Source organism: Populus nigra, chromosome 6, assembly GCF_951802175.1.
Source record: "Populus nigra chromosome 6, ddPopNigr1.1, whole genome shotgun sequence".
NCBI lineage: Eukaryota > Viridiplantae > Streptophyta > Magnoliopsida > Malpighiales > Salicaceae > Populus > Populus nigra.
The window spans coordinates 10,634,032-10,657,513 of NC_084857.1; the positions used below are offsets into that span (position 1 = coordinate 10,634,032).

The following is a 23,482-nucleotide window of genomic DNA, read 5'->3' on the forward strand; positions in this document are numbered from 1 at the left end:
CTGGACTAGATTGAATCAATTGGACAAAATCAGACCAAAAACATGCTTTGAATGGGCTGAATTGAATTAGTTCAATTTAATTGAACTAAATTGATTGGAATGAAACAAATGGGACTGAAATGAAATTATAACTAAGATAATTGATCCTCAGAATGTTTCTTACTTTTAATTATAGTCCATGGCTTTTGAGTTTTTCAATTCCATTTAATTAAGATATTTAATCTTATAATTTCTTTCAATTTATATCCTAAAATGTATCAATTCATCTTTCCAATCTCAAATTTATCTTGAATTATTTTTTATTATTTTTTAATTAGAATTTTTATGATTTTATGATTTATTTTTACGAGTTATTTTATATTTTTCATGTCGTGTTAAAAATGTATTTTTAATAATCTTGTATCAGATGCTGACTCTAAGGAAGTTTTTTTCTTATATATATATATATTCACAATATTATTATTTAAAGATGATATAAATCCTCAATAATCACAGAAATGATAGTATTAAATCACCATCATTATTTAAATTTAAATGAGGAGAACATGGTCATTAAATTGTGTCAATTCTTGGAGTGCAGGTAGTGTACAACAAGTGCCCATGCAATAAATTCTTAAATGGCGAAGCTTTCGAAACGGTGGTAAGAAATTAATGGTGATTGGTTAAAGGGGTGTCTTGAAAATGTGCTTGCATTGAAATTGTTCAAAACATGTAAATATTTCATGTTAAATTTATAATTTACACGAAAAAAATATACCATAAAATGGACAAAAGTGTGTGTGTGTGTGTGTGTATATATAAAACATCCAAAAAAATAATATTCTTAAATCTTTGCTATTTTAATTTATTTTAAGCAAATGTTCTGATTTATTTGGACAACTAAGTTTAGATCTTGTTTGATATATTGTGATTCAATTCTAATTTTAAAAAGTTTTTGATTTTTTTAGTTTTAAATTATTTATATATATATATATATATTTGAATTAATTTGATGTGCTAATATTAATTTTTTTAAATAATATTTTAATATAATTCTAAATAAAAAATACTTAAAAAAATAACGTGCTGCTAATTTATTTTAAAAGCTGCCCCAAGAAAAGTGTATCTTTCGTTGAATTGTATACCGTGATAGGTTTAATAACAGTGATAATAAGACATGCAACTTTATAAACATTTGCCTTTAAAAAAAAAAAAAAAAAGGCAACGCCGCGACAGAAAAAATGTCACGGGTCAAACAAGAGCTTTAGAGAAAAAAAACTCGAGAGGAGGGAGGGAGGGAGGGAGATGAGGAATTACTAGTAAACTAATAAGAAACAGCGAAGCTTCAACATCATAAAAACATCACCTTTTTTTCTTTTTTAACATCAATAGATCATACAGTAATCGGTAGCTTATCATGGAAGATGCAGGAAAAAAAGATTGATGTTCTGTTTCAACAGCTCCTACTCCCCTCCTTCCTGAAAGAGTAGAGAGAGACAAGAGTTTGCTTCTTCCAAGACCCCAGAGAGTGCTATACATACATATTCTCCCTATCCCTTTGCTTGATCAGTACTTGACAGTGGCGGGGGCTCTTTAATCTCTTGGCTTCTGGGCTCTGCTTCCATCTTAATCTGCAATGGAGGAGTTGCCCGTGCAGGTACTCATGCAACCTCTCTTAATTCTTCGTTTCTTAAACTTACATACAATTCTAGCTAACTGAATTCTACTGCAATTCACTCCCACCAATCTCGATGCTAATTCTTGCCATGGGCTAAGATTATTATGTTGACGATTAATGCTGCCTAATTGGCTTCTGCTTCTAATCTTCCATGCGTTCCTCTCCATTCAAGACTTCATCTCTTTCTCTGTTTTTTCGGTCTGCACTGGCTTTTTATTTTTCATATATCTTAAATTAACTCATAATCGGTACTATCGTGCTGTTAAATTCCTTGCATTTTATCCTCTTTTTTTTATTAAAAAAAAACCAATGAGCCAGATGACATAGCCATGGCCAGGGTTAGAGGGGCTGTACACACCGTCTAGGGTAGTTGTTGGAAAAGCTTGATTAACCAGTTCCTCTAGTCCTGCTTCCTTTTCCACTTAACAGTAGAATCTCTCGAAAAAAGAAAAAAAAAAACAAAATCCGGCCATGAACTCACAAAAAGTATACCAAAGATGGGTTCGAGATTTCAGCAAGAGATGTTCGGGCTTCGGGGGTGTTGGCATTTCCGAGTGTGAGTCTGTTTTGGGGAATTTATTTTTGTAAAATAAATACTATTATATTCAATTTCGGATCTCGTTCGTGCGTCGAAGACGAAAGAGAGAGACATGCCAGCAGCGGCAGGGGAATCTTTTTTGTGTGGAGAGCTACAGCAGATATCCCGTGGAGTACCAAAACAAGGAACTACTTGGAAAAAATAATAATATTGGACAGCTTTAGCCATCTCGTTCAAGAGTAGTAGTTGTCTGGGTGACCCATCTCTAGCCCAGCCCATCAAGGACCACTTTCGACTTCTGCCTCACCACTATCATCTTCATTTCGTGCTTTTTAACCAATAAACCCGCTTTTATATTTTAATTAACTAAGATTAATTAATTTGTGAAAGATATTTGACTAAACAGTTGTAATTAAGAATAACAGTCGTGTCCAAAATATATTCAGACACATGATTATCTTCGAACTCTGCTATTTTCGAAATTGATTCCCAACTTATATCATTTTCTCAAATTGAATTAAATCTCTGGTGCCTCGGTTTTCTCACATTGCATGGCGGGTGGCCCTAGAAAGAGTAGGTGGAAGCTAATTGAAGTGTTGCCTGCAAGCTTATTCTATTATGCTCAGCTGGATTAGGCCTCTAATGCCATTTTTTATTCTTCAAGCATGGAAATTAATTGCTAATGGTATTACCTTCTTCTCTTCAGTATTTGACCCTGATTTTCTGGGATGACAACATGCTCGCCATTACTGTTTGAGTTCCATTGCTTGAAGGTTGCTTTCCCTTTCTCAAGCACGAGGCCTTATCAAAAGGGACATTTTCTATATTATTCTCAGTTTGCTGTGGTTTCAACCCCTCCACCAATTAACCTCTTACTATTATAATCCCAGATCTTGGAGAGATCTGGGTAAGTTTCGTTACTGTGTTTTCTTATGGATTAATTAATAACAAGTTCATCCTGCTCCGCGCGAATTTATTTTAGGCATGTTGTTTTCCACACCGCGAGATTCGAGCCTGTGTACAGAATCTCCACCAAAATCCCTCCTTGATAACTGATAAGATAAATGTCCACAATTATCTATATATTTTTATCACGTTATGAACAGTGTATAATTGATAACATAAATGTCCATAATCATATGCATATTTTTTATTAAAAAATTACGAGTTACTTCTAATAAAAAGGATGTCATATATATTTGTAGATACAAGGTTGAGGAGGTGAGTGATTAATATTGAGATTATTATAATAGATATTAAGGTGAGCATGTATCATTGATAGTTTTGCAGCTAATAAAAAATCAAGATTATTCTGCTTCTTTTTTTCTTGAAAATTAATCATGTATACTTGCATCTCAAAAGGCATGCCCCTGTATTTTGGAGTGGAAAAAACTTCTATTTAAGCAATAAAAATACAAGATTTTCTTACTAAACACCTCGTTAAGTGTTTATAAAGTTGGAAGAGTGGGGATGAAACAGGCTTCATGAACAAGAGGAGAACGCTGAAAGCTCTAGATAGTGTTAATGGGAACAGCGGTAACATCATTTCTAGAGCGTGCCCGTTTACTGCTTTCTTCTCTCTTCTCCTTTTCTGCTTCTCTTGATCGTCCTGTATTTTGCATTTCTAATGGCATTCCAATCAACTAGCACTTCAGTTTATAATAAAAAGCTTTTGTAGACAAGCATCATAAAATTATTCATATCAGTTTTGGTATTCTATGATAAAATCACTTCAATAAACTGTTCCAAGATTCTGCTACTTTTACTTGTGAAGTTTGTGTGGTTTAAGGGAATATGGAGCTTTTGGTCTATAATGCATCCCTGATAATAGATGTGGACTCACGGGCTTGTTTTTCTGGTTTTGCTTCACTCACTGAACTCTAAATGATCATAGAAAGCATGTGAAAACTCCTTGGATATTTTGCTCTCTTTCTCCCACTGCTGCATGTGGGATTCCGAAGATAATTTGGTTGGCCAACATCATCGAAGAGTGAATTTACTAGTAATTTGCATGTCTTCATATAGTTTAATTGTTTGACCAAAGAAGAGATGCTATGTCCACAGACTGATGCTGCAACTTTGGATAAAACTGCTTTTGTTGTGTTGGACATGGAGAGTCTTGCACAGCCATCAGATAGGAGCTCTGGGAGCCCAAAAATGACAGTGAGCAGCATGTCCTTTTGTCAATTCCAAAATCTATCATTTTCTGTCTTTTAATTTCATGCACATACAACAGTTTTCTTTTGTTGATGAATATGACATTATTTGCTGTTTCTTGACTTGCTTGTAGAGAGCGCTGTCTCGAAAATGGTCTTACCGAGCAGAACGATGGACTGGTAATGAAGAAGAAGGCATTGATGAACCAGCGAAGAAACTCCTGATAAAAGGTACGCAGATGTGATTGCTCATTATGCTTCATACTCTCTACATGGATCCATGGGTATCAGCTTGTGCGTGTGGGTGAAGTGGCAGATTAGAATATAACAACTAAGAAGCTAGAAGCCAAGGAACATGAACGAAACCAATATACTTTAGTTTGATGACTACAGAAAGGTTTTCACTTCCTAGTTGAGACTTGATAGGCATTAATTTTGTTTTTGGCTGAGAAGCTAACTTAAACATTCCCAAATATCCTATCGAGCCCTTTTCTGTTAATTCTCAAAAGACATGGCATGACAGAAAAGAAGTATTTGGTGCTTAGCACATGAATTATGTTTCCTGCATATTTTGTGGCAGGGAGCTCTCAGCTGGATCCTTTGAAGCAGCAACTAGTCACAAATAAAGCACTCGGTCCCTCCCTAACAACCCCTGGCGGCCCTAATCTCGCAGACCCGGTTGACGGATGGAACAAGAGGTTTAACCGGTTAATGGCAATTAGTCCTCGGAAGATCCTTTTCATATTTGCAACCATGTGAGTATCCCATGATTAGATTTTCAGATTCTTCTGAAGTTTCATCTTAAAAAATATCTTAGTTACTCTGTCTGCTCTCCTATATCTTTGGCAATGATAGTTAATAGGGCATGGGCAGTGACTAGAGACCTGTATTGGACACAATGCTGAAACATGCACCTTCTTGAATCTCATACACTGCACAAGCAGCAGTTTCCCTTGTGTGCGACTTATTGATACTCGTAATTGTTGGTTTCAGGTCCAGCATGGGCACACTGATGCTCATATACTTTACCCTTGCCATTAATAGAAGCACTTAATGCACGGAGGGCTGGTAGCAAGGACGATCGTCCTTTACGCGAAGCCAAGGAGACAAAGAAATGGTCCACATGGATCAACTGTATCCTCCTTTTAATTTACATCTGCTGTTTCAATACTGTTGTACTTGGGAGGAGGGCTGGCCTCCTGCTCCCAGCTAGACTCGACGGTAAAATGCTTCTCTCTACCTGCTGGTGGTTAAAGATTAAATTTATGATCTGCACGCCCTCCATGACACAGCTTCTTTAGTCATCTTTTTTTTTTTTTTTTTAAGTTTCAGGCCACACATGTTTGCGAAGTGTTTGCTGCATGTGTTGATTCTCAGAAGCTAAACTATTTGAGTTGTTTTTTTTTTCCTTTTTTATAAGCAAGGTTTGTAAATCAAAATCCTTTTTCTCAATTCATGGAGCACCCTGTTCTTTTTATGGGAGAGCTTGGATATCTTAATATCTTATGAAAAACTAGCTAGATTGCATATAAATACAACATGATGGTTGCCACTGCTGGAAGGACCGATATGATACGCGTTATTTTGATATTGTGATACTTGTTATTTTTTAAAAATATTTTAATATATTAAAATAATTTTTTTAAAAAAATTATTTTTAATATTAAAATATTCTAAAAATACATAAAAAAAATAATCAAGTTTGTCCAAAAAACCACTTTACCACCATAAAAACAAACCTAATAAATTTGAGTTCAATTAATTTGGAAGTGTCCCATTAACCACAATAATTGTTGTAGACGTCTTGCAAACGAACAAAGAAAATCAAATCACTGCTTACTTTCTCAATTTTGTTACCATCATACATATGAAAATGATCAAAAGTTATGGCTAAAATTTTCTGAGACAGTAAGATTTTCCTCGGTGGTCGTTGATATCTTTTGCCCCCACATACGAGAACTTTTAGTGTTATACAGTATGCAGCAAATCATTGCTATGTTATTAATTCTGTTCGTCCTTATTTGTTATTATTTTTTCCACACAGATGTCATAATCATAACTGATGACCTTGAGTACTTGGTTATCACGAAATTAACAAGAAATCAAAAAAGAAAAAGAAAGTCCAATTTATGACGAGAGTTTCTCACATAAAATGCTTACAATGGCGATGGAAATGGGAAGAATAGCCATAGAATTGTATGCAGTTCTCATAGATTTCCGTCCATCGACGTCCCTAAGCAGCAGCTTACGATTAAACAAATTAATTGATAAGAACAGCATAACTTGTTTTTCTTTTGTTTGGCACTGTGAAAGATATATGAAGATGAAAACGAATATCATCAAGGAAATCGGCAAGGCAACATTCCAGAATATCAAAACAAGATTATAATCATTACCAGCTAGAGATAGTTTGTCTGGGAGATTGTCCAGGAGAAGATTGATTCCTAGAGTTTAATTAGCTGTATCGAATATCTCAAATCTTTATCTGCTGCACAATTCTTTTTTTTTTTTTTTTGGATTTACGTGGGGTGTCCGGGCCAGCTTACACGCACCACGACTATTCCTCACAGCCTACTGGACATCCTGCAAGTCCAGGAGCAGGTAAGGCACCGCGCAATTCTTGACATATGACGTTGTGCACATCTTCTACTTTAAATATTTTGTAAAAAACACAACAGAGATAGGTTGCAAGTACCCATTATTCTTCGATCTGATCACTTCTAAATTCTACAGCCTCCACACTGACCAACGTCAAATGGCTTCTTCAAATATTCCCGTTGCACTTCATGCTTTCATCATCCTACGCCCTGTCAACATCCACAAACTGACCAAAGGTAACTATAATGCATGGAAATAAAAAAATCTTTCATCGTCAAATACATGAGATCGAGCATCTCCAGTAGCAAAAGCAATTTAGAAGCGTGGAATTCTTGATATAGCTTTTTGAAGTGTAAATATGGCTTTTTTTTCTTTTCTTTTTATGTGCACTCTAATAGAAAAAAAAAGTCATTTTAACAACTCATTTGTATTTTAATATATTTAATATTAATAACCATTTTAATGCTTTTGACTTTTTGATTAATATAGAGTAATGATTTTTCTTCGATAAAAGAGTCATTCTGCTCTTCATTTAGCTATCCCCTTGAAGCTACAAAATTATGGAAGAAAAGCTATATAAAAAAAAGGTTTTTATCTCTTGGCCCACCCTTTGAAGATGCCCTAGTAAGATGCATGTTTCATTGTCTCCAGCATCAACCTCATGATCCGAAGCACACCAGAATTACTCAAGTATGCAGCTGCTTGTTGTCCTTATTCGGTAAGTGTATCTCCAACGGGATAGGGATATGGAAAGCCAAAAGGGCATCTACTGCTGCTAAATTGGCTTTTCATTAGTGAAGTTTTGATCTCCAACATGACAGGGGAATAAATCCCTTTTGTTATATTAAAAAACCATCCAAAATATCGCATTAACAATCTGAGTACTCTTGCCATGAGACCTGCATTATGTGCTCACAGCCACTCAAATAGGGAATTTCATCGAGCATCTAACACCCTTTATTTGACCTCTCCACTGTCACTCTCGACTGCTCCCCGGCAACTAGTAGGACAGCAAGGGAAAGGATTAATGGCAAATTAACCAAACCAGTTTACAGAGAATTAATGGTATTAATCATGTTTTCTCAGATTGGCGCGTACCTAAAGTCTCTTCTTCTCCATGACTGATTACCAAGAAAATCAATAAGCAATGGAGTTCGAACATTTAAGTTTAAGGAAAATCTCCAAATTAATTAGTGCTTAGGTGGTACGTAGCAGTGGCAGGCCTAAAGATACCTTTCTGGTGTTTTATCCCCCGGCAAGGCAAAGATCCTGTGTTATATATATCTGCTTGTTTAGAGGAAAAAAGAAATTCATAGAATATTATTTCTAAAAATAGTAATAATCGCACGATATGTTTGTTATTCAGAGTGATGAAACGCACCTGGTCAAATACTGGATTACATGATTAATTATTTATTCAAGTAATTTAAGAGAAATCTAAGCATGCTCATGGCAGTAACAAAATTCAATCTTCAGACCACAACTGGTGGAGACACAATCGAGAAAGTACGCAAATGGAAGGAAAATATTTTATATTCATTGTTTTTTTCAAAGTTATTTGAACCTGTCGCTTTCGAATTAGATTTACTCCCACGTATTTAATCAGCATTTTCTTCCCTACAAACATAATAAATAATTTGACTCGGAGACTAATTCACCAGCAAAAAGAATTACTATTGCTAAATTAAAGATGTTGAAAGGAAATAAGTAGTTGAATAAAACTAAATCGTTAATTATTCAAAAAGCTGATGAATGATATTGATATGGAATCGCAAGAATACAAGAACACTTTGCTAAGACATAAAAGGGGGCAGAGTGTACCAAAATCTACAAAACAAAACAAAAATCACAGGAGGAGAGATGGGAGTGGCTGTGATTGTTATTTATTTTTATTTTAATATATTTCTTATTAAAAATCATACTATCATGATTGCAAACAACTCTGATTTATTTCAAAGATGGAGAATATATAAATCCAAGAGGACAAAAAAAAAAAAAAAAAAGGAAAGGTGGAGAAACCACAATAATTGGCATCAAATGCTTATGGGGATTCCCACTGTTCCTGAATTCCAAGATATGGCACTGTTCCTGAATTCCAAGATCTGTATCCATCATCATCATCAGTTATTATTATTATTATTATATTACATTCAACATTAATTGACTTTACATTTTTCGTTTTTCTATAAAAAATTAACTAGAGAAATAATAAAATACTTTCTTCGGCGTTCTTCTTCAATAACTTTATAATTCAATATTAATAATGAAAAATAATCTTCTTTAGAACCCTCTTATTTAGATATTGATTGTTTATTTTTAGCAAATTTAAAAGATAATACCTAATCTGATTCAAAGGTAAACCAATTAGAAGGAAAAGATGGTTTTTTTAGAGTGGGGGTAAAGTATAAGAGTATGTATGCGAGTGTATGTGTGTGTGTGTAGGTATGTATGCATACATGCATGCATGCATGTATGTATTGTTGAAGCAGGAAGGGGTGAGAAGAAGTGAGAGAGAGAAAAAGAAGAAGGCAAGTAACCAATTAGGGCTTCGTCGGAAAGTAAGCCCTCAAAAAGGTAAACCATTCAATCACCCACCTTTCCTTTTTCTCTCATTCTCATTACCACACGTCCCCTTCCCTTCCTTTTTTTTTTTTTTTTTAATTTCTAATTTCTCTTCTGTTTAGACCTTTCTTTCACATATTTTGGAGACTTACTGATAATTTTTATTTCTCTATTTTCAGCTTGGGACCAATATTTAGTTTGGGCTTTCTGTCTATTACGGTTCAGTTTGAAATGTTCTTCTTACATCTTGGCATGTCTTTTGGTTCTTGAGCTGAAAACATGAGCTGAATCAGCTGTTTTTGACAGTGAATTTAGATTTGGGGGTGTTTTGATTCTTGATTGGAGCTCAATTAGTTTTGAAGTGGTGATGATGGTTGTTTAAACTTAAAGCCAAGAGATAGAAAGGAAGAAATGGCAGCAGAGTCTAACACAGGGTTTCACCGAGAGGGAACCTTACCTTCTGCACTTAATCGGCACGCAATTTCGTTTCAATCAGGCGCTATAAACAGCGGCTGCACAACGGATATGGTTCCCATTGGGATGGGGTCTTACTTTGGGATCAATACCAGTACTAGTAGTAGCTTGATGTTGCCTGGGAGTTTCGGCTTGATTGGTAATAATAACAGTCCTGGTGGTAGTGGAAGTGGTGGAATTATTCAAGCTCAAGCTGGAAATTCTTCTGCCTCATCTTCGTCACTTCTTGATTCCGTTCCTGGCTTAAAGCATGACGCTGGCTTGGCTGTTGAGTGGTCCGTTGAGGAGCAGTATAAACTCGAGGACGGCCTTCACAAGTAGGTTGTTTGCTTTCAGGGTTATTGCTTTTTTCTCCCCATTTTCCATCTTAGCTGAAACTTTGTTTGCTTTAGTTATTCATTCATGTAATGTTTCTAGATCAAGAAATGATACCCTGTGTATTATTAGTTGTTTTATATGTTATATGGGTACTTACCCCTGACATTGTTGATGATGGTTTATTAGCTTTCTCTTGTTTTCTGTGTTTTAAAGTTTGATTTGATGTGGTTATGCTGCTACGAATTTTTACTGGTCTATTCTGATATGGTCTGGAGTTGTTGCTATCAGGAAGGATTTTACTTACTTTTGCCTTTGTAGATAATTTTCAAGCACTGATGTGTCTATTTGAATTTACAGATATGCCGATGAACCAACTATTCTGAGATACATAAAGATCGCAGCCATGCTCCGTGATAAAACTGTTCGTGATGTTGCGTTAAGGTGTAGGTGGATGATGGTAGGTTCCCCCCTGTAGTTCATTTGGAAGCTTTTGAAAGACACAATTCATCATACTGGAAATTTTGAATTATCAAATAGTTTTTGCTTTTTTTGGCTCCCCTTTCTTGTTCATTCTTCAAATAGAAAGTATAAATGTTGTGAGACTCAACCTTCTTTTGTTGAATTTCTTGTTTCATTCGTTTCCCTGAGCCAAATCAAGCTGCTGTAGAAGATGGCATCGGATGTTTATCATGCATGTAGGCTTTGGTTAGGGCTTTGGGATAATAATAATTTAAGCTTGTTAAACAAAAAAAGAAGAAGAAGAAGAAAAGAAAATGTGAGGGCAACTGTAGTTAGGTATTTTCTGCCTAGACAGATGGATCTTTATGCCTTGATGTATTATCTGATGATCAGTTATCCATGTCATAAACCTTTTTCATTGGCCAATCTCATGGATCATGTGTACTGCTTGCTAAATATTTGTAGTTAAAGTTTTCCTCACATCTGCTTATGTGACTTAAAGGTAGTTATGAAAATCTTCTGCAGAGAAAGAGAAGGAAAGCAGAAGATTATAACATGGGAAAGATGATCAACAACAGGAAGGTAATCTTAGATTGTTTTGTTTTATCACATGGTTCAGTGCTTTGAGAAAAAGAAATGGTGCTTAAGTTTCAGGATAAAGAATGTATTGAACTTCAATATTGAACTTTTACTTACCATAATTATACTTGTCCATCAAACAGAAATGTGATGCTAGGTGCTAATATAGTTACATTTGCTGCATCCATTGTTATGGGACTTAGTTATATGGGTTTGGGTAACAATTTTGGTTATGATTGTCTCTTCAAAATGCTAAACTTATCCATGTTGTGGATACCTCCTCCAAGTTGCTGTGTAGCAGTCGTGGCCCTTTTTTTTAATGGAAGCAGGAATTCTGATTTTGATTGAATTGTCATGGCTGGACAAGTGATAAAAAATCCCATTAAGTAAACTTCATGCTTACAACTTATTTATATGTAGCATAGAACCGACAATCGAAATTCTATCTTAATGGATTGAAATGATTAATGTCTTTAGGATGTAATGTTGATTGAGGAACCAGTATTCTAAAGATCATGCTTCTTCAGGATAAGCTGGTGGAATCATCCTCGAAGATGAACATGGCTGCAGCTTTACCGCAGAACATGGCTGCTTATCCTCTAATGATGCACCATATGGACCAAAGTGAACCTTTTCCTTTTGAAGGTTAGTCTTCACATTTTATGAGAAACATCTTTGTTTAATGTCTCAATTGTTTGCGTTTTCTGCATTAACTGCATTAAGTAACTTCTGGCTCCTATTTGTCCAAATCTCTCTCTCTATTCATGTTCTGGAGTTTGGTATATGATTTGCATTCAAACTGCAGATCAGCAGCATGATATAATTGCAATATGTGTGTGTAAATATACATACTTAATACATGTTTTAAAATCTGATGCTCCTGTTTTGTTTCTTTTTCTATGTAACGTTGTTTCAGAATTTAAAAGAAAAACTCTTTTAAGTTCAAAACTTAAAGTTCAAACTCTTTATGTTGAATTTTGAAAAGGGATGTGGGCAAGTTTTTGCTAAGGTGAAGTTAACTTTTGAGCATCGTAGCTTTGATTCTAGCACTGTGGTTTATGGAAGTTTTTGAAAACTTCTGTGAAATTTCTTCACTTTGATTGGAGCATTCTTGTTCTATTTTTTTGTCATGTCGCATAGCTTGATAATGTGAGACTAGGGCTATATTTTAAGGGGAGTGATAAAAGCAGGGTTGGGAGAGGTTAGAATAAACTAATTTCAGTTTTGGGAGGCTACGAAAAGAAGTAATGTATAATTTTTCTAGAGATGAAATAATATGCAGTCACTGAGATTTGGATGAGAGCTAAAGAGAAAAGTTTCTTTTGACAGGAAAGATGCTAGAAAGAAAACATAACAGAAAAGAGCTTGGTAACTGCTATGATTCTAGAGAAAAAACTAAATTTCATTTCATTTAAAAGTTCAACATAACATGGCATCCAAAAGAGTTGTTTTTTGTTAAAGAGCTTTCTTCATGGTGAAGAGATTGTTGATGACTTGAAGTCACTACCTATTTATGTGTTTTTAAGCTGCTTATGATTACTTTGTATAAAGGAATCTCATCATTAAGAGAACTTAAAGCATGAATAATACCAGTGACTAAACAATGTAAAGAACCCTACTGTTGTTGAATTGAATCATTTTTCTAATAATTGTGCTCAAAGTTGGCTGCCAAAAGCCAATTAAAAGGCTGCTAGTTCCAACACACTGCTGGTAATGACTAGCAAGTTGGATTTTGCTTTTGTGGCTGATTACGAAATTCATTATCGGAACATTGTGAATGGCTAGGGTGTATTTTCAGGTCTTGCATTTCCCCTCGGATCTTTTTTTTTGTAACCATACAATGGCAGCATCATTTTGAGATTTATCTGTCCAATATCGATCCTGGCTGTGGATGATGTTCTGCTGACCACTTTGGCAATCTAAGCTAAGCTCAAATAAAAAGAAAAAAAAAACTGGAAATTATGGATTTAACTCCTGCATATAAATGGGCCTTGAGTCTCAGATGAAATTTGTGAGATACTGTACGTCATGGCGCAGACCACAGCATGACAATGTGGTGATGTTCTATTTTGGTTGGATGAAAATGCATTATTTTTATTTTTTATGGAACAATTGAGAAACAACAACCTAGTCCAGAGAAAGCATAGTAAGTGGGCAGTTATGTGATTGAATGGCCTGAGGTTAGTAAGAGGAACCTTTAATAAGGTACTTGGAAAAAGTTATATTGTCAAAAGTTGGCTGCAGAACAGTTTGCTCAGTGTGGGTTATTTTCTTTCAAATCAATATTTTTGTAATGTCTTAAATTGTTCAAGATTTTCTGCCTTGTTGAAAATGTCTGTTTTTATCTCCATTCCTCCTTTCTTTATATTCTGTTGTGTCCCGTTTTTATCATGCAGATTACACTTTGCCTTCATAACTCTTCTTTCTTTTACAAGTTCCTTGGTTGCAAGTTTATATGGTTTTATTACTATATTAATTTACCTGGGTGGGTTTCAGGAATTAGTGGGATGGCTAGACTCTTGGACCAGAATGCCCAGGCTTTTAGTCAGATCTCAGCGAACCTTTCCATATTCAAGGTGAATACTGTTAAATTTTTTCTTAAATGTTGATTTAAACAATAAGTATTAGCTGAGAGGAAGCGGATGCACATTCAAAAGATTTCAGCACTATGTGCAAACGACATATAGTGACTGCTATTTCTCTTAAATCTTTTTGAAATTTGATCCATATCCTTCAATAATTGATGGGTTGAAATCAGATGCAATGCATCAAAGACACCTTTTTTTTTATATTCTAGGAACGCTGTCCTTTTCCCGTTCAATGGAACGTGCTCTTGAACATAATAGATATAAATTGGTCTTTGCAAAGATGACTTTGTGTGTTTCTGGGCTGGTTATGTACCTGCCTTGTCTTCATGGTGAAAAGAAAAAATGCATTTACGGTATAGCCCTAGAAGGTTTTGCATTGAATGGTTGCAGTTAGATACATGGGCTATTACAAATTGCATATACTTCAAATCACATTTTTGCAACTTTGGTGGATACAAAAGGGAAAGTCTGAATATCAGAGCATGGCTGAAACTAGAAAATGCCACAGTGCAATTTGATGGACCTATGCAAATGTGCTGTTAAGCAATGCTTGTGATGACTTGCAAAACTGCTCCACTATTTATAACCATGGGTGTTCATTGGTGGGATTTTTCAACAAATCAAGTTCTTGCTGCTAATATTTGCCACTTGGTATTAGGATTTTGATATTATTTCCCAACTTTTGTTCTTTTGTTTATTTAAGAGGTCTGAGAAGCCAGTTTATGATACTGGTTCTGAACTTGAGTTAAAAGGTTTAGAGTAGCAGAAGACTAGTTGTGGTTTCTGAGGATGGATTGCTAGTTTAACATTTTCATAAACAGTTGCAGGATAACATTGACCTCCTTTGTCACACAAGGAACAATATCACTGCCATCCTGAATGAGTATGTGTATTATCAATAACTTTATTTTTGTATTGGTTCTATGAAATGCCATGCTATTTATTGTTGGCTATGAATTGCTAAGCTGTGAGAAATCCTACTTTGTTTTTTGCAGTATGAGAGAGATGCCTGGAATGAGTCAGATGCCACCACTACCTGTGTCCATTAACGAGGATCTTGCAAATAGTATATTGCCCAATGCAGTTCAGGTAATCCACATTCAATTTGATTTGATTGCACATTTCTGTGGATGAGTATGGGGTCTTTGTGTGTTGTTACATTAAGACTCATGTGTCAACGAGTATAAAACTAAAAAAATTGCAAGAGCAAGTCATTTGTATATTTCCTTGGTTTTGATACATTTACATAAGGAGCATATTTTAACTAAAATATCCTTTCAAATTGATGATTACTTAATTTTATAACAAATTTATGGAAGGACTGTATGGTGATCACGTACTCTGTCTTTCTTCCCTTTTGTGGTTCTTTTTATCTATGCACGTACCTCTTTAAGTTGTTTTAGCAGATCCTGTATGTGTTTTTATTTTCCTCTTCCTAGGAGTCCCCACCACGAAATATCTTTTCTTTTAAGCTACCTGTGGCCTGAACATGCGATGCAGATTTCACTATGTTCTCCTGTCATAATGTGTTATTGTATCCACTGCTTATCTTGGTGTTTTTCAGTCTTTATTGTCCCATTTAATTCAACTACTTCCACCCTTGCACGGGTTGATAGTCTGAGGGCCCCAATTACTTTGATGTACTCACCTCATTCTGTTAGACAATTTGAATCTTGGTGGTTGATAGAGGATCGATCTGCTTCTGTTAGGCAGTCCGGCCTGGAACATTTATCAGGCATTAGACCTATGATTGTGCTTGTGATGGTGCTGGTGAAATATCATCGTTAGATAAGAAAGCTTTTGATCAACTGTTTTCCTTAATTTTGGTTTGTTTTGTTTCCCTTGTATCTCTAGTCAATGATGTTTGGCTCGCCCTCTGGAATCCAACGGAAGCAGGAGCCAAGGTGCTGATGGAGAATTCTTGAGGTCGATTTGGATGTTATCTGGTCTGTGCAAGTACAGAAATTTTACTACTGTATATGTTAAGCAGCTGGTAGGAGGCCATTCTTCCTTTTGTGTACACAGTCATCACACTTATGGGTCCCCACAATGGAGAAATTTGTAGAGATCCCATTTTTGGAACCTGAAATGTTTACCTCACCAGATATCAAGCCCAGGCACCGGATAATAAGAAACACCAAGTGCCCGTTGCTCCTTGGCTCCAGGGAGAGAATCTCTAACCTGATCACTGTTTTTTAGATGAATTTTGAGTTAAAAATTTCCTGTGTACAAATTCATGAGATAAGTGAACCTTGAAGTGGAACATCCGGTGCTTAAATTATAACTACTTTTTAGCATGTTATCTTGTTGCCACCCTTCATGTACCCTATTAGACCGATAAATGATGCTTGATCCCGTTGATCTTTCCTTTTTATCGAACGAGATGCGAAGTAATTCTTCTCAATGCCATGTTTAATCCTTTCTATTTTTCAGTTCTTCTGTTGACATTACTAGTGAAAACACCAGGAGAGCTGAAACAGGCAGGAGACCATTTCCCAAGAAGGATAGCTCCGAGTAATTTTATGTTGTTCGGTGAGTGAGTAAGGGGAGTAATTAGTAAATTTTTATTAATTAGTTTCTGAATTTACTTTTTTTTTAAAACACACACACACAAGTAAGAGAGAAATCTAAAATTATCCTAAACCGATTCAGTACTATTTTATACATTGAAGCAATCCTCGGGAAGCTAGCTCAATGAGACTTGAGTAGTACTATCTAATAAAAGTCATCTTATCCTGGGGGTAAACTCTATTAAGGTCCTTCAAAAATTGCTTATAATGGTTAGCCCCGTAACTATTTTGATCTTGTTAATATAGTCCCTTGTCATTTAATTTGTCAACGTGACCATTCTACTTCATGATTTTGTGTTGAGAGAGACATCGAGGGTGGGTTTGGTTGTTTTTTTTTTCCATTGTATATATAATTTAAAAAATTACACTTTACATGATCATAGCCATCTTTGGAATAGTAAGGAACTAATTGAAATGATTGGTCATAGTCATCCACTACAGCAAACTAGAGAATTTGGCAGAAATGGAAAACTGGAGGATTTGGTCGACTCAGCCCTCTCCGAGTCAACTGATGGCTACACTCCAACCCACACCCAGTCCACACTCACTAAGAATTTGGTGGCGTTGAGAGTCCCTTTGACAGTGATGGGTTTAGAGATTTGACTAGAAAAACCCTAAAAAAAATATTCCAAATTGATTTTCATTTGTTATTGTAATCTAATGGAGAGAAAGGGAGGTGACCGACTGACCGGAAAAACAATTGACATGGCATCTGATAATTTATTTATTTTTGTTTGGATTTTTATTTATTATCAGTTTGTATGTATATGAATTAATTTTATGAATTTTAAAGTTAATAATTATATAAATTTTTAATAATCTTAAAATTTATGGAATTCAAACAAGTAATCTCTAAAAAGTAAATATAAAACTTGACTAGTTGAATTATATTTTTTAATGTTTATTTCTATAAAATATGATTTTTCAAACATAAAAACAAAATAAAAATGATTAAACTAAAAGCTCATGCAATTTTTCAAAAAGAAAAATGAAATAGGGAAGGGAGAGAAACATAGATTTTTGAAAATTAGTTTTTCTTTTTTAAGTTTTTTAACATAAACTTGGGGTTGGGTGGTGTTTTTGTCCAAAAAGTGTAAAATAAATATTATAAGAGAAAATATGAATATAAAGGAAAATTAGCTTAATTTGTTTTGAACCTTAATTTGTCTTTACAAATTTAATTGTTGTCACATGTATCTAAATATAGGATATTTTTAATCTATTTTTTTTTAGATGTTTTCATCCAGATTGAAGAAGATATAAATGAATTTTATTTTATTTTAGAAGTAATTATCAATAATTATTTCACAAATCGAGAAAGTAACTATTATATAAAGTAACTATTAGTATTTATATTGAGTACTCTAATAACGATGGTAAAACCCAACTTAATTTATTAAAATAATAAACATGGTTTTTTTAAAAATATCAAATAATGATAAAAACAGAAACATCTAGCTTCAATGATCCGTTTAAAGAAACCCATATACTTATTTGAAGAAAAAAAAAATCAATTCGCATACTGAATTGAGAAAACCCTAAAGTCAGCTTGTTCACGTTAATGATTTTCGAGTTTCTTCAATCCAGTACATGGATCGGGACAACAAGAAAATATTAGAACTGTCCACCATTTTTAAATATAATCTTTTGTGGCTATAAATAAATGGTTTTAATTTCATAAAATTATTTATTTAAATACAAGGAATGAAAAGAATGGTATGCTGATCTGGGGTGAAAGACATCAATAAATGCAATCAAAACCACCTTTATTAGTATTATTAGTATCCCTAACAGCAGTAAGAAATATGTTGGAGAGACGGCGGGAGCTGACGTTTCACACTTCCCGCTGTTGTTGATGGGTGGTTACGCGCACTCGATTTTGCCTCATCACGACTATCCATACGGGCCGCTGTGATGCTGTGCTGGGAATTTCAAAGGAGGAAGTGTCGACAATCTCGGGTTCTCACAGAAGGAGAAGGAGAACTGGAGAAGTAGGAGTAAAGAAGCTCTTTAAGCTTGACTCCTTAATCGCAAAATCGCACGCATTGTTCTCCTTGTATCCATCCAATCTCAAGGTAAAACCTAAAAAGCTTCAGCTATCCACAATCCATTGCTGCTTCTTCCTTTTCTTCTTTATTTCGTTTCTTGAAAAATACAAAAAAATAATAAATAAATTTTACAGAGTGCTGCATCTCTCGGAGCCGTGGTTAGTTTTGCCCTTTCTATAATTTTTACATGGAGGTTCTTGAGAGCAAGAAAACTCATCATCATCAAGAATTAGGATCTGTGTCAGTTATCCACTTCTTCAAAGGTGATGAAGGTCTTTTCTTTTCTTTTGCAACAGTTTCACATTTTCCTTCTTTCCCTTATTTATTTATTTTTTCTCTTTTGGTGTGTAGCTCCCGCTGCAATAAACTGTGCAAACGAAATTAAATAGTGGTCGAAAGGTGAGATTAAATGTCCTTTTGTTTTATTCATATCTTCTTCCCTGTTTTGTGTGTGGGTTTTCTTTCTTGCTTCGATTACCTTAATTAATTTCCACTGAATTGAATAAGTTGATGTTGGTCGGCAATTTATTGTTTAATAATGTTAACACCTACCCAATGAATTAGTTAAGGTTGGCATTTTTTTGTTGAAATTTAATTCCACTTCTCGTAGATTTTTTTGGATTCTGTAGTGGAGCTTGCAGGAAGAAAAACAAGAAAGAAAAGGAAGAAGATGCATAATTATAAAAAAAGAATTGAGAAATTTGAAGAATTGTCTCGGTTTAGGGAATGACTCGAGCTTTCGGATTTTTCTTATGGAGTTTGTGTTTTATGGTTGCTAATTTCTTAAGAAAAAAAAATACTAAATTGGTCTGGTAACTGGTAATAAAAAAAACAAAGAATCCAAATGAGAGCATGTGGATGGGAATCAGGAAACTTCGCTGTGAATCAATGTAAATGAAAAGCCATTATGTTATATTTGCTATATAATTCTAGAAATGCTGGTACGGAATGTTAGCACATGGGGGTTGAGAAATTCAACCTCTTGCATTGTTTTATCTAATGATTACCAATTACATCAACAAGAAAGTCTTTACATCTTGTTTAGTACGTAGTCCAAATTACAAATTCAGAAGGGTTCCATTGTTTTTACTGATAGGAATACAAAATCAGAAGGTTTATTGTATGTTTAGGGTTTTGTGCAGATGACTTGTTGATTACTGGGAGTTATTCTTGAAGAAAGCAGTCCTGATGACTTCAGGTCTATTCCTGTGTTTTGTTGGTGACTAAATTAGTTCTTGAGTGTAGTCAGAAGGAGCCAAAACTGATGCCAGATGATATGCTTTTGTAGGATCATGTAACTGTCAGGGAATCTGTGATGGATGTGCCGTCGGAAATAAGTAAATATTGTGATATCTATCTTATGGAAAGAACTCTTGATGATGAAAGTGGGGTAAGTAGTAAATCATGGTCATCTTGAAATCCATCTGGTATCATTTCATCAAATAACCAGTTGATGTTTGCTGATTGTTGCATTAGCTTTGTGTTTTGCATTTCTATAGCAGAATCTGGAACTTATTAATTACATTGATTTACTTAAAATCTAACATGGGTATAATAGTTTCTAGTAGTTTCATTTGGAAATGCACGAGTAACTGGCTAACTGCCTTTAGGACTTATATTACCCTAGCAGAGGAATGTGAAAGAAACTGCATCCTTTTCATTTTCTTTTTTATGAAGTTTTCAAACTTACATACTCTCTTCTGACCAAAGAAACTTGGAGAATGGAAAACTGCAAAAGTTCCAAGATGGTCAATGGATTCCATATATCTATTATCAAAATTATATATAACAATGCACTGTCAGCATAGACTATGAAAATCAAACTCCTTAATTATTGCTTTAATGGGCACAAAATAGAAGAACATTGACTATTGTAAGGGTTTAGCTAGCTAGTGAGAATAATTGAAATTTTCATGTATTCTTTCTCTATCCACCTTTTTGTTTAATTTAAGTTGCTGGTGGCCAAGGTTCATTCTCTGAAAATGGAATTTTTTAAGATATGAAACTGGATTTTGATTTTCTTCCATGACATAAGATGATAAATTGCCCCTCTTTTATTTGTATCTTATTTTCAACACCTTTCTATTATCCTTGTTTTACCTTGTTGAACGTCATGTTTCAAGCAACTATAACACTTTTATTTTACTTTTGAGAAAACCAGGCGCTTGTCCCCTCCTGTGTTTGTCTGCATGTTATATCATATACATTACAGCTATTGTACCCTTGGATTGGCAGTGAATAAAAATATTACCGATTGATGTTTCAATTGAAGTGGGTCCTAAGAGTGAAAATTCAATTAGAAACAAGGAGGTGAAGGGATTCTTCTGACAAATTATTGACCGGTAGATAGTTGGGAGTACTGGTGTTGCATACAAGTCATAAAACCGCTAGATGATCAAGATGTGGGATCACTTGATGGACCCTGATGTGTGCCCATTGTGACAAATCTCTCCAAATCATTCTATTTACAAACATTATTTTTCCTGCCGCAAATGTCTTTGTGTATGTAATGATAATGACAATTCATGATGGTAAAAATCAATTCAATTTTTATAAGTTGGATGGATCTTCATCTCTAAGATAGTTTTGCAATATAACATTGTAGAACTGTAGATGCGTTGGTGTGAATGAGTGGTTGCATTCAAGTTTGGCCCTCAACACGTAGAATGGGGGAAAAATGATTCCTGTAGTCAGCCTAGGCTTGTTTTACAGAGTGAGAGTTATTGATATGCAGATCATGATTTTTCATGTTTATATTTTTACCGTAGCTTTCTAAAAGATTTTCATGTACTCGACCTAGAGAACCTTTCCTAGATTTTGTCCTATATTCTTTTAGGAAAATTCTATACAAACATGAATTTTATACATAGTTTTAAAACAAACTGATGTGGCAAGTGACTTGTGTTACTACCACTTGCTAGAAGCGAAGTGATGACATTTTGTATTAAATGCTCTCTCTTTGGTATGTAAGATTTTTTTGTGTACAATATTTTTATTTGTATAGCATTACTTTTTTGTTATGTTGTCATACTTGCAAGAGTATTTTTTCATCAAATACAACTTACAGGGGTTGCATGCCTTAATTGTCAATGCCTATTCTAAATTATACGGAATTAAAAACTCCAATTTTGTTCTGTATATAAATATACAAAACACCCATGTACCCACATGCATCTAAATTTTTCTTTCTGTTTTATTTTAGTTATGTTAACTTTCATTGAAGGTTTATTTTAAACCCTGGTGGCCTGGGATAACACTAAGCCAATGCTCATGCAAAATTATTTATCTTGTGCAAATTTGATGTGATTAAGATAGGCATTTGGTTTGTTCATGAAATTTCACATATTAAGATGAGAAGCTTTTTCTTTCTCTATTAGTCTTTTACCTTCTATTGCTCTTCCTCCCTTTTACTTTAAGTCCAATGCACGACTTGTTGATTTGTGATGTTGATATAATGTATAACATTTGAGCTGCTTTTGCATGAATAATTGTATACTTCTGAACATCATATGCAAATCAGGAATGTTGTAACTTACATGAATGGTTAAAGATCAGGAAAATTCTTTGGTTCTCCTTATAAATAACTCAAGGAAAAAGACCTAGACCCTGCTCATGTTTATGCATGGACAGACGCACTTTGGACCATAGTGTAGTTTGATTCTGCTACCCTAGTACATACCAATTTCTTGCATCCTTCAAATCTAGAAACCCCTTCTCTTCGTTAATATGCAGAAAGTTTAGTGACCTCTAAATTGAATTCTAAAAAGTTTTAAGTTTCAAAGTGTTTGTTGTTTGAGTTTTAATCAAATATACTGAAGCACCTCTCTTCGCTCATCAAAAACTAAAATGTCTTTCTGACCTTACACCACCAAAATAAGGATCAATGGACAGATTTCCAGTGGTAGCCTATGCCAAGTCAAACTAAGGTTGAAGCTGACCTGCTCTTCAGCCTGTTCAAGCTTGATTATAGCTGTTGAGTTCAAACTGAACTGAACTCAAGCTTCTTTGGGCTGGTCCTGCATGTATTTGAACTGAACCATGTATGATTTATTAGGGTTTTTTTTTCTTTTTCCAAAGTATGAATACATGGACCTGACTCGAACTCATTATTGTTTTTGTAGGTCCAATTTTATAGGATGGAGAACGCATATCTTCTTTTGTGCGTCAATTGGAGCCAGATTGGCATTTGGAAACAAATCTAGATATTCCTTTTCAGTTACCTGTAAGTTTTTCATTGCATTAATCATTTCCAGGATACGAACTTGGCTTGTGCTTCCAGTTATGTGCTTTCTTATATTTTCTGATTTGTCTTTTTTTCATGTTGTAGAAACTTGCTGACATTGGCTTTACATTTCAGCCATTGGATCAGGTATTGCCTCAGGATCCAACATAATTACCTCAACAAGTATTGAATCCTACTTTCTGATGACTTCTGCTTAGATTGTAAATCTTCAAATACTAACTCCTATGTAAGGAAAAAAAAACATTGAGAAAAGAAGGGAAATGAATGAGAGAGTGGAATATTTTTTTTCAGTTTCCGGCTAGTTTGAATTCAGAGGTATGCACATCATCCTTTAACGCTTAGTTGTTTGCTCCATGTTGCTCTTTTCTTCCCCAGATTTTATGGTGCATGTATGATTTAAACATTTCTTTCTCAATGAGTCTTATGACTGGACTCCTAGTTTTTGTTTTCATGGGTATGGATCTTAGAAGTATCCATTTGTAGAGCCAACGCTCATCGTTTAGGGTTTAGTTTTTGAGACACAATGGATAGTGAATTTGTTCTATGTCGAAGGTGGAGAGGATCAACTTGAAGAAGTATGAGCTTGAGGCTCTATTTTCTTTGAAAGGTGGCAAGATGGAGTGGAGATTCCGAGAGTTGCTGCGAGGTGTTGGGAGTTGGGACTTCTTTTTTAAGTCTCTTTCACTTCGGTT

At 34.7% G+C, this 23,482-nt stretch overlaps 2 protein-coding genes and 1 long non-coding RNA gene across 9 annotated transcripts; all 3 read left to right on the forward strand.

Annotated features, from left to right (window-relative positions):
• Positions 1-1,260: 1,260 nt before the first annotated feature.
• Positions 1,261-5,844, forward strand: LOC133696609 (uncharacterized). 3 transcript variants are annotated; one of them, XM_062118833.1, is made up of 6 exons: positions 1,261-1,636; positions 2,902-2,968; positions 4,260-4,358; positions 4,486-4,582; positions 4,932-5,106; positions 5,345-5,844. In XM_062118833.1, the coding sequence occupies exons 2-6, from the start codon at positions 2,924-2,926 to the stop codon at positions 5,403-5,405; spliced, it is 477 nt and encodes a 158-aa protein (XP_061974817.1). In that variant the 5' UTR covers positions 1,261-1,636; positions 2,902-2,923; the 3' UTR covers positions 5,406-5,844. The 3 variants fall into 3 exon arrangements, with proteins under 3 accessions (XP_061974817.1, XP_061974818.1, XP_061974819.1); XM_062118834.1 differs by lacking the exon at positions 2,902-2,968 and having other exon boundaries at positions 1,262-1,636; XM_062118835.1 differs by lacking the exons at positions 1,261-1,636; positions 2,902-2,968 and adding an exon at positions 3,339-3,731.
• A 3,481-nt stretch (positions 5,845-9,325) lies between these two features.
• LOC133697889 (uncharacterized) lies at positions 9,326-16,333 on the forward strand. Of its 2 annotated transcripts, XM_062120709.1 has the most exons (9): positions 9,326-9,523; positions 9,691-10,302; positions 10,661-10,760; positions 11,288-11,344; positions 11,869-11,986; positions 13,838-13,917; positions 14,751-14,812; positions 14,925-15,018; positions 15,784-16,333. In XM_062120709.1, exons 2-9 carry the CDS (start codon positions 9,923-9,925, stop codon positions 15,838-15,840), a joined length of 948 nt encoding a protein of 315 aa, XP_061976693.1. In that variant the 5' UTR covers positions 9,326-9,523; positions 9,691-9,922; the 3' UTR covers positions 15,841-16,333. The 2 variants fall into 2 exon arrangements, with proteins under 2 accessions (XP_061976693.1, XP_061976694.1); XM_062120710.1 differs by lacking the exon at positions 9,326-9,523 and having other exon boundaries at positions 9,570-10,302.
• A 1,672-nt stretch (positions 16,334-18,005) lies between these two features.
• Positions 18,006-23,205, forward strand: LOC133696645 (uncharacterized). Of its 4 annotated transcripts, XR_009842709.1 has the most exons (8): positions 18,006-18,574; positions 18,682-18,810; positions 18,899-18,946; positions 19,678-19,745; positions 19,836-19,937; positions 22,426-22,587; positions 22,669-22,769; positions 22,875-23,205. It is a non-coding gene; the product is annotated as an uncharacterized LOC133696645 (long non-coding RNA). The 4 variants fall into 4 exon arrangements; XR_009842710.1 differs by lacking the exon at positions 22,426-22,587 and having other exon boundaries at positions 18,011-18,574; positions 22,905-23,205; XR_009842707.1 differs by lacking the exon at positions 22,426-22,587 and having other exon boundaries at positions 18,012-18,574.
• The last annotated feature ends 277 nt before the right edge of the window (positions 23,206-23,482 follow it).

What these genes read in the sequence shown, in the direction of transcription:
- LOC133696609 (XM_062118833.1), top strand. Translation starts at nt 2,924, where the DNA reads ATGACAACATGCTCGCCATTACTGTTTGAGTTCCATTGCTTGAAG. An exon ending in CTGGGAGCCCAAAAATGACA is followed by an intron (nt 4,359 to 4,485) that starts GTGAGCAGCATG and finishes ACTTGCTTGTAG; the next exon opens with AGAGCGCTGTCTCGAAAATG. An exon ending in GAAGAAACTCCTGATAAAAG is followed by an intron (nt 4,583 to 4,931) that starts GTACGCAGATGT and finishes ATTTTGTGGCAG; the next exon opens with GGAGCTCTCAGCTGGATCCT.
- LOC133697889 (XM_062120709.1), top strand. Translation starts at nt 9,923, where the DNA reads ATGGCAGCAGAGTCTAACACAGGGTTTCACCGAGAGGGAACCTTACCT. An exon ending in CTCGAGGACGGCCTTCACAA is followed by an intron (nt 10,303 to 10,660) that starts GTAGGTTGTTTG and finishes TTGAATTTACAG; the next exon opens with ATATGCCGATGAACCAACTA. An exon ending in CGAACCTTTCCATATTCAAG is followed by an intron (nt 13,918 to 14,750) that starts GTGAATACTGTT and finishes TTTCATAAACAG; the next exon opens with TTGCAGGATAACATTGACCT.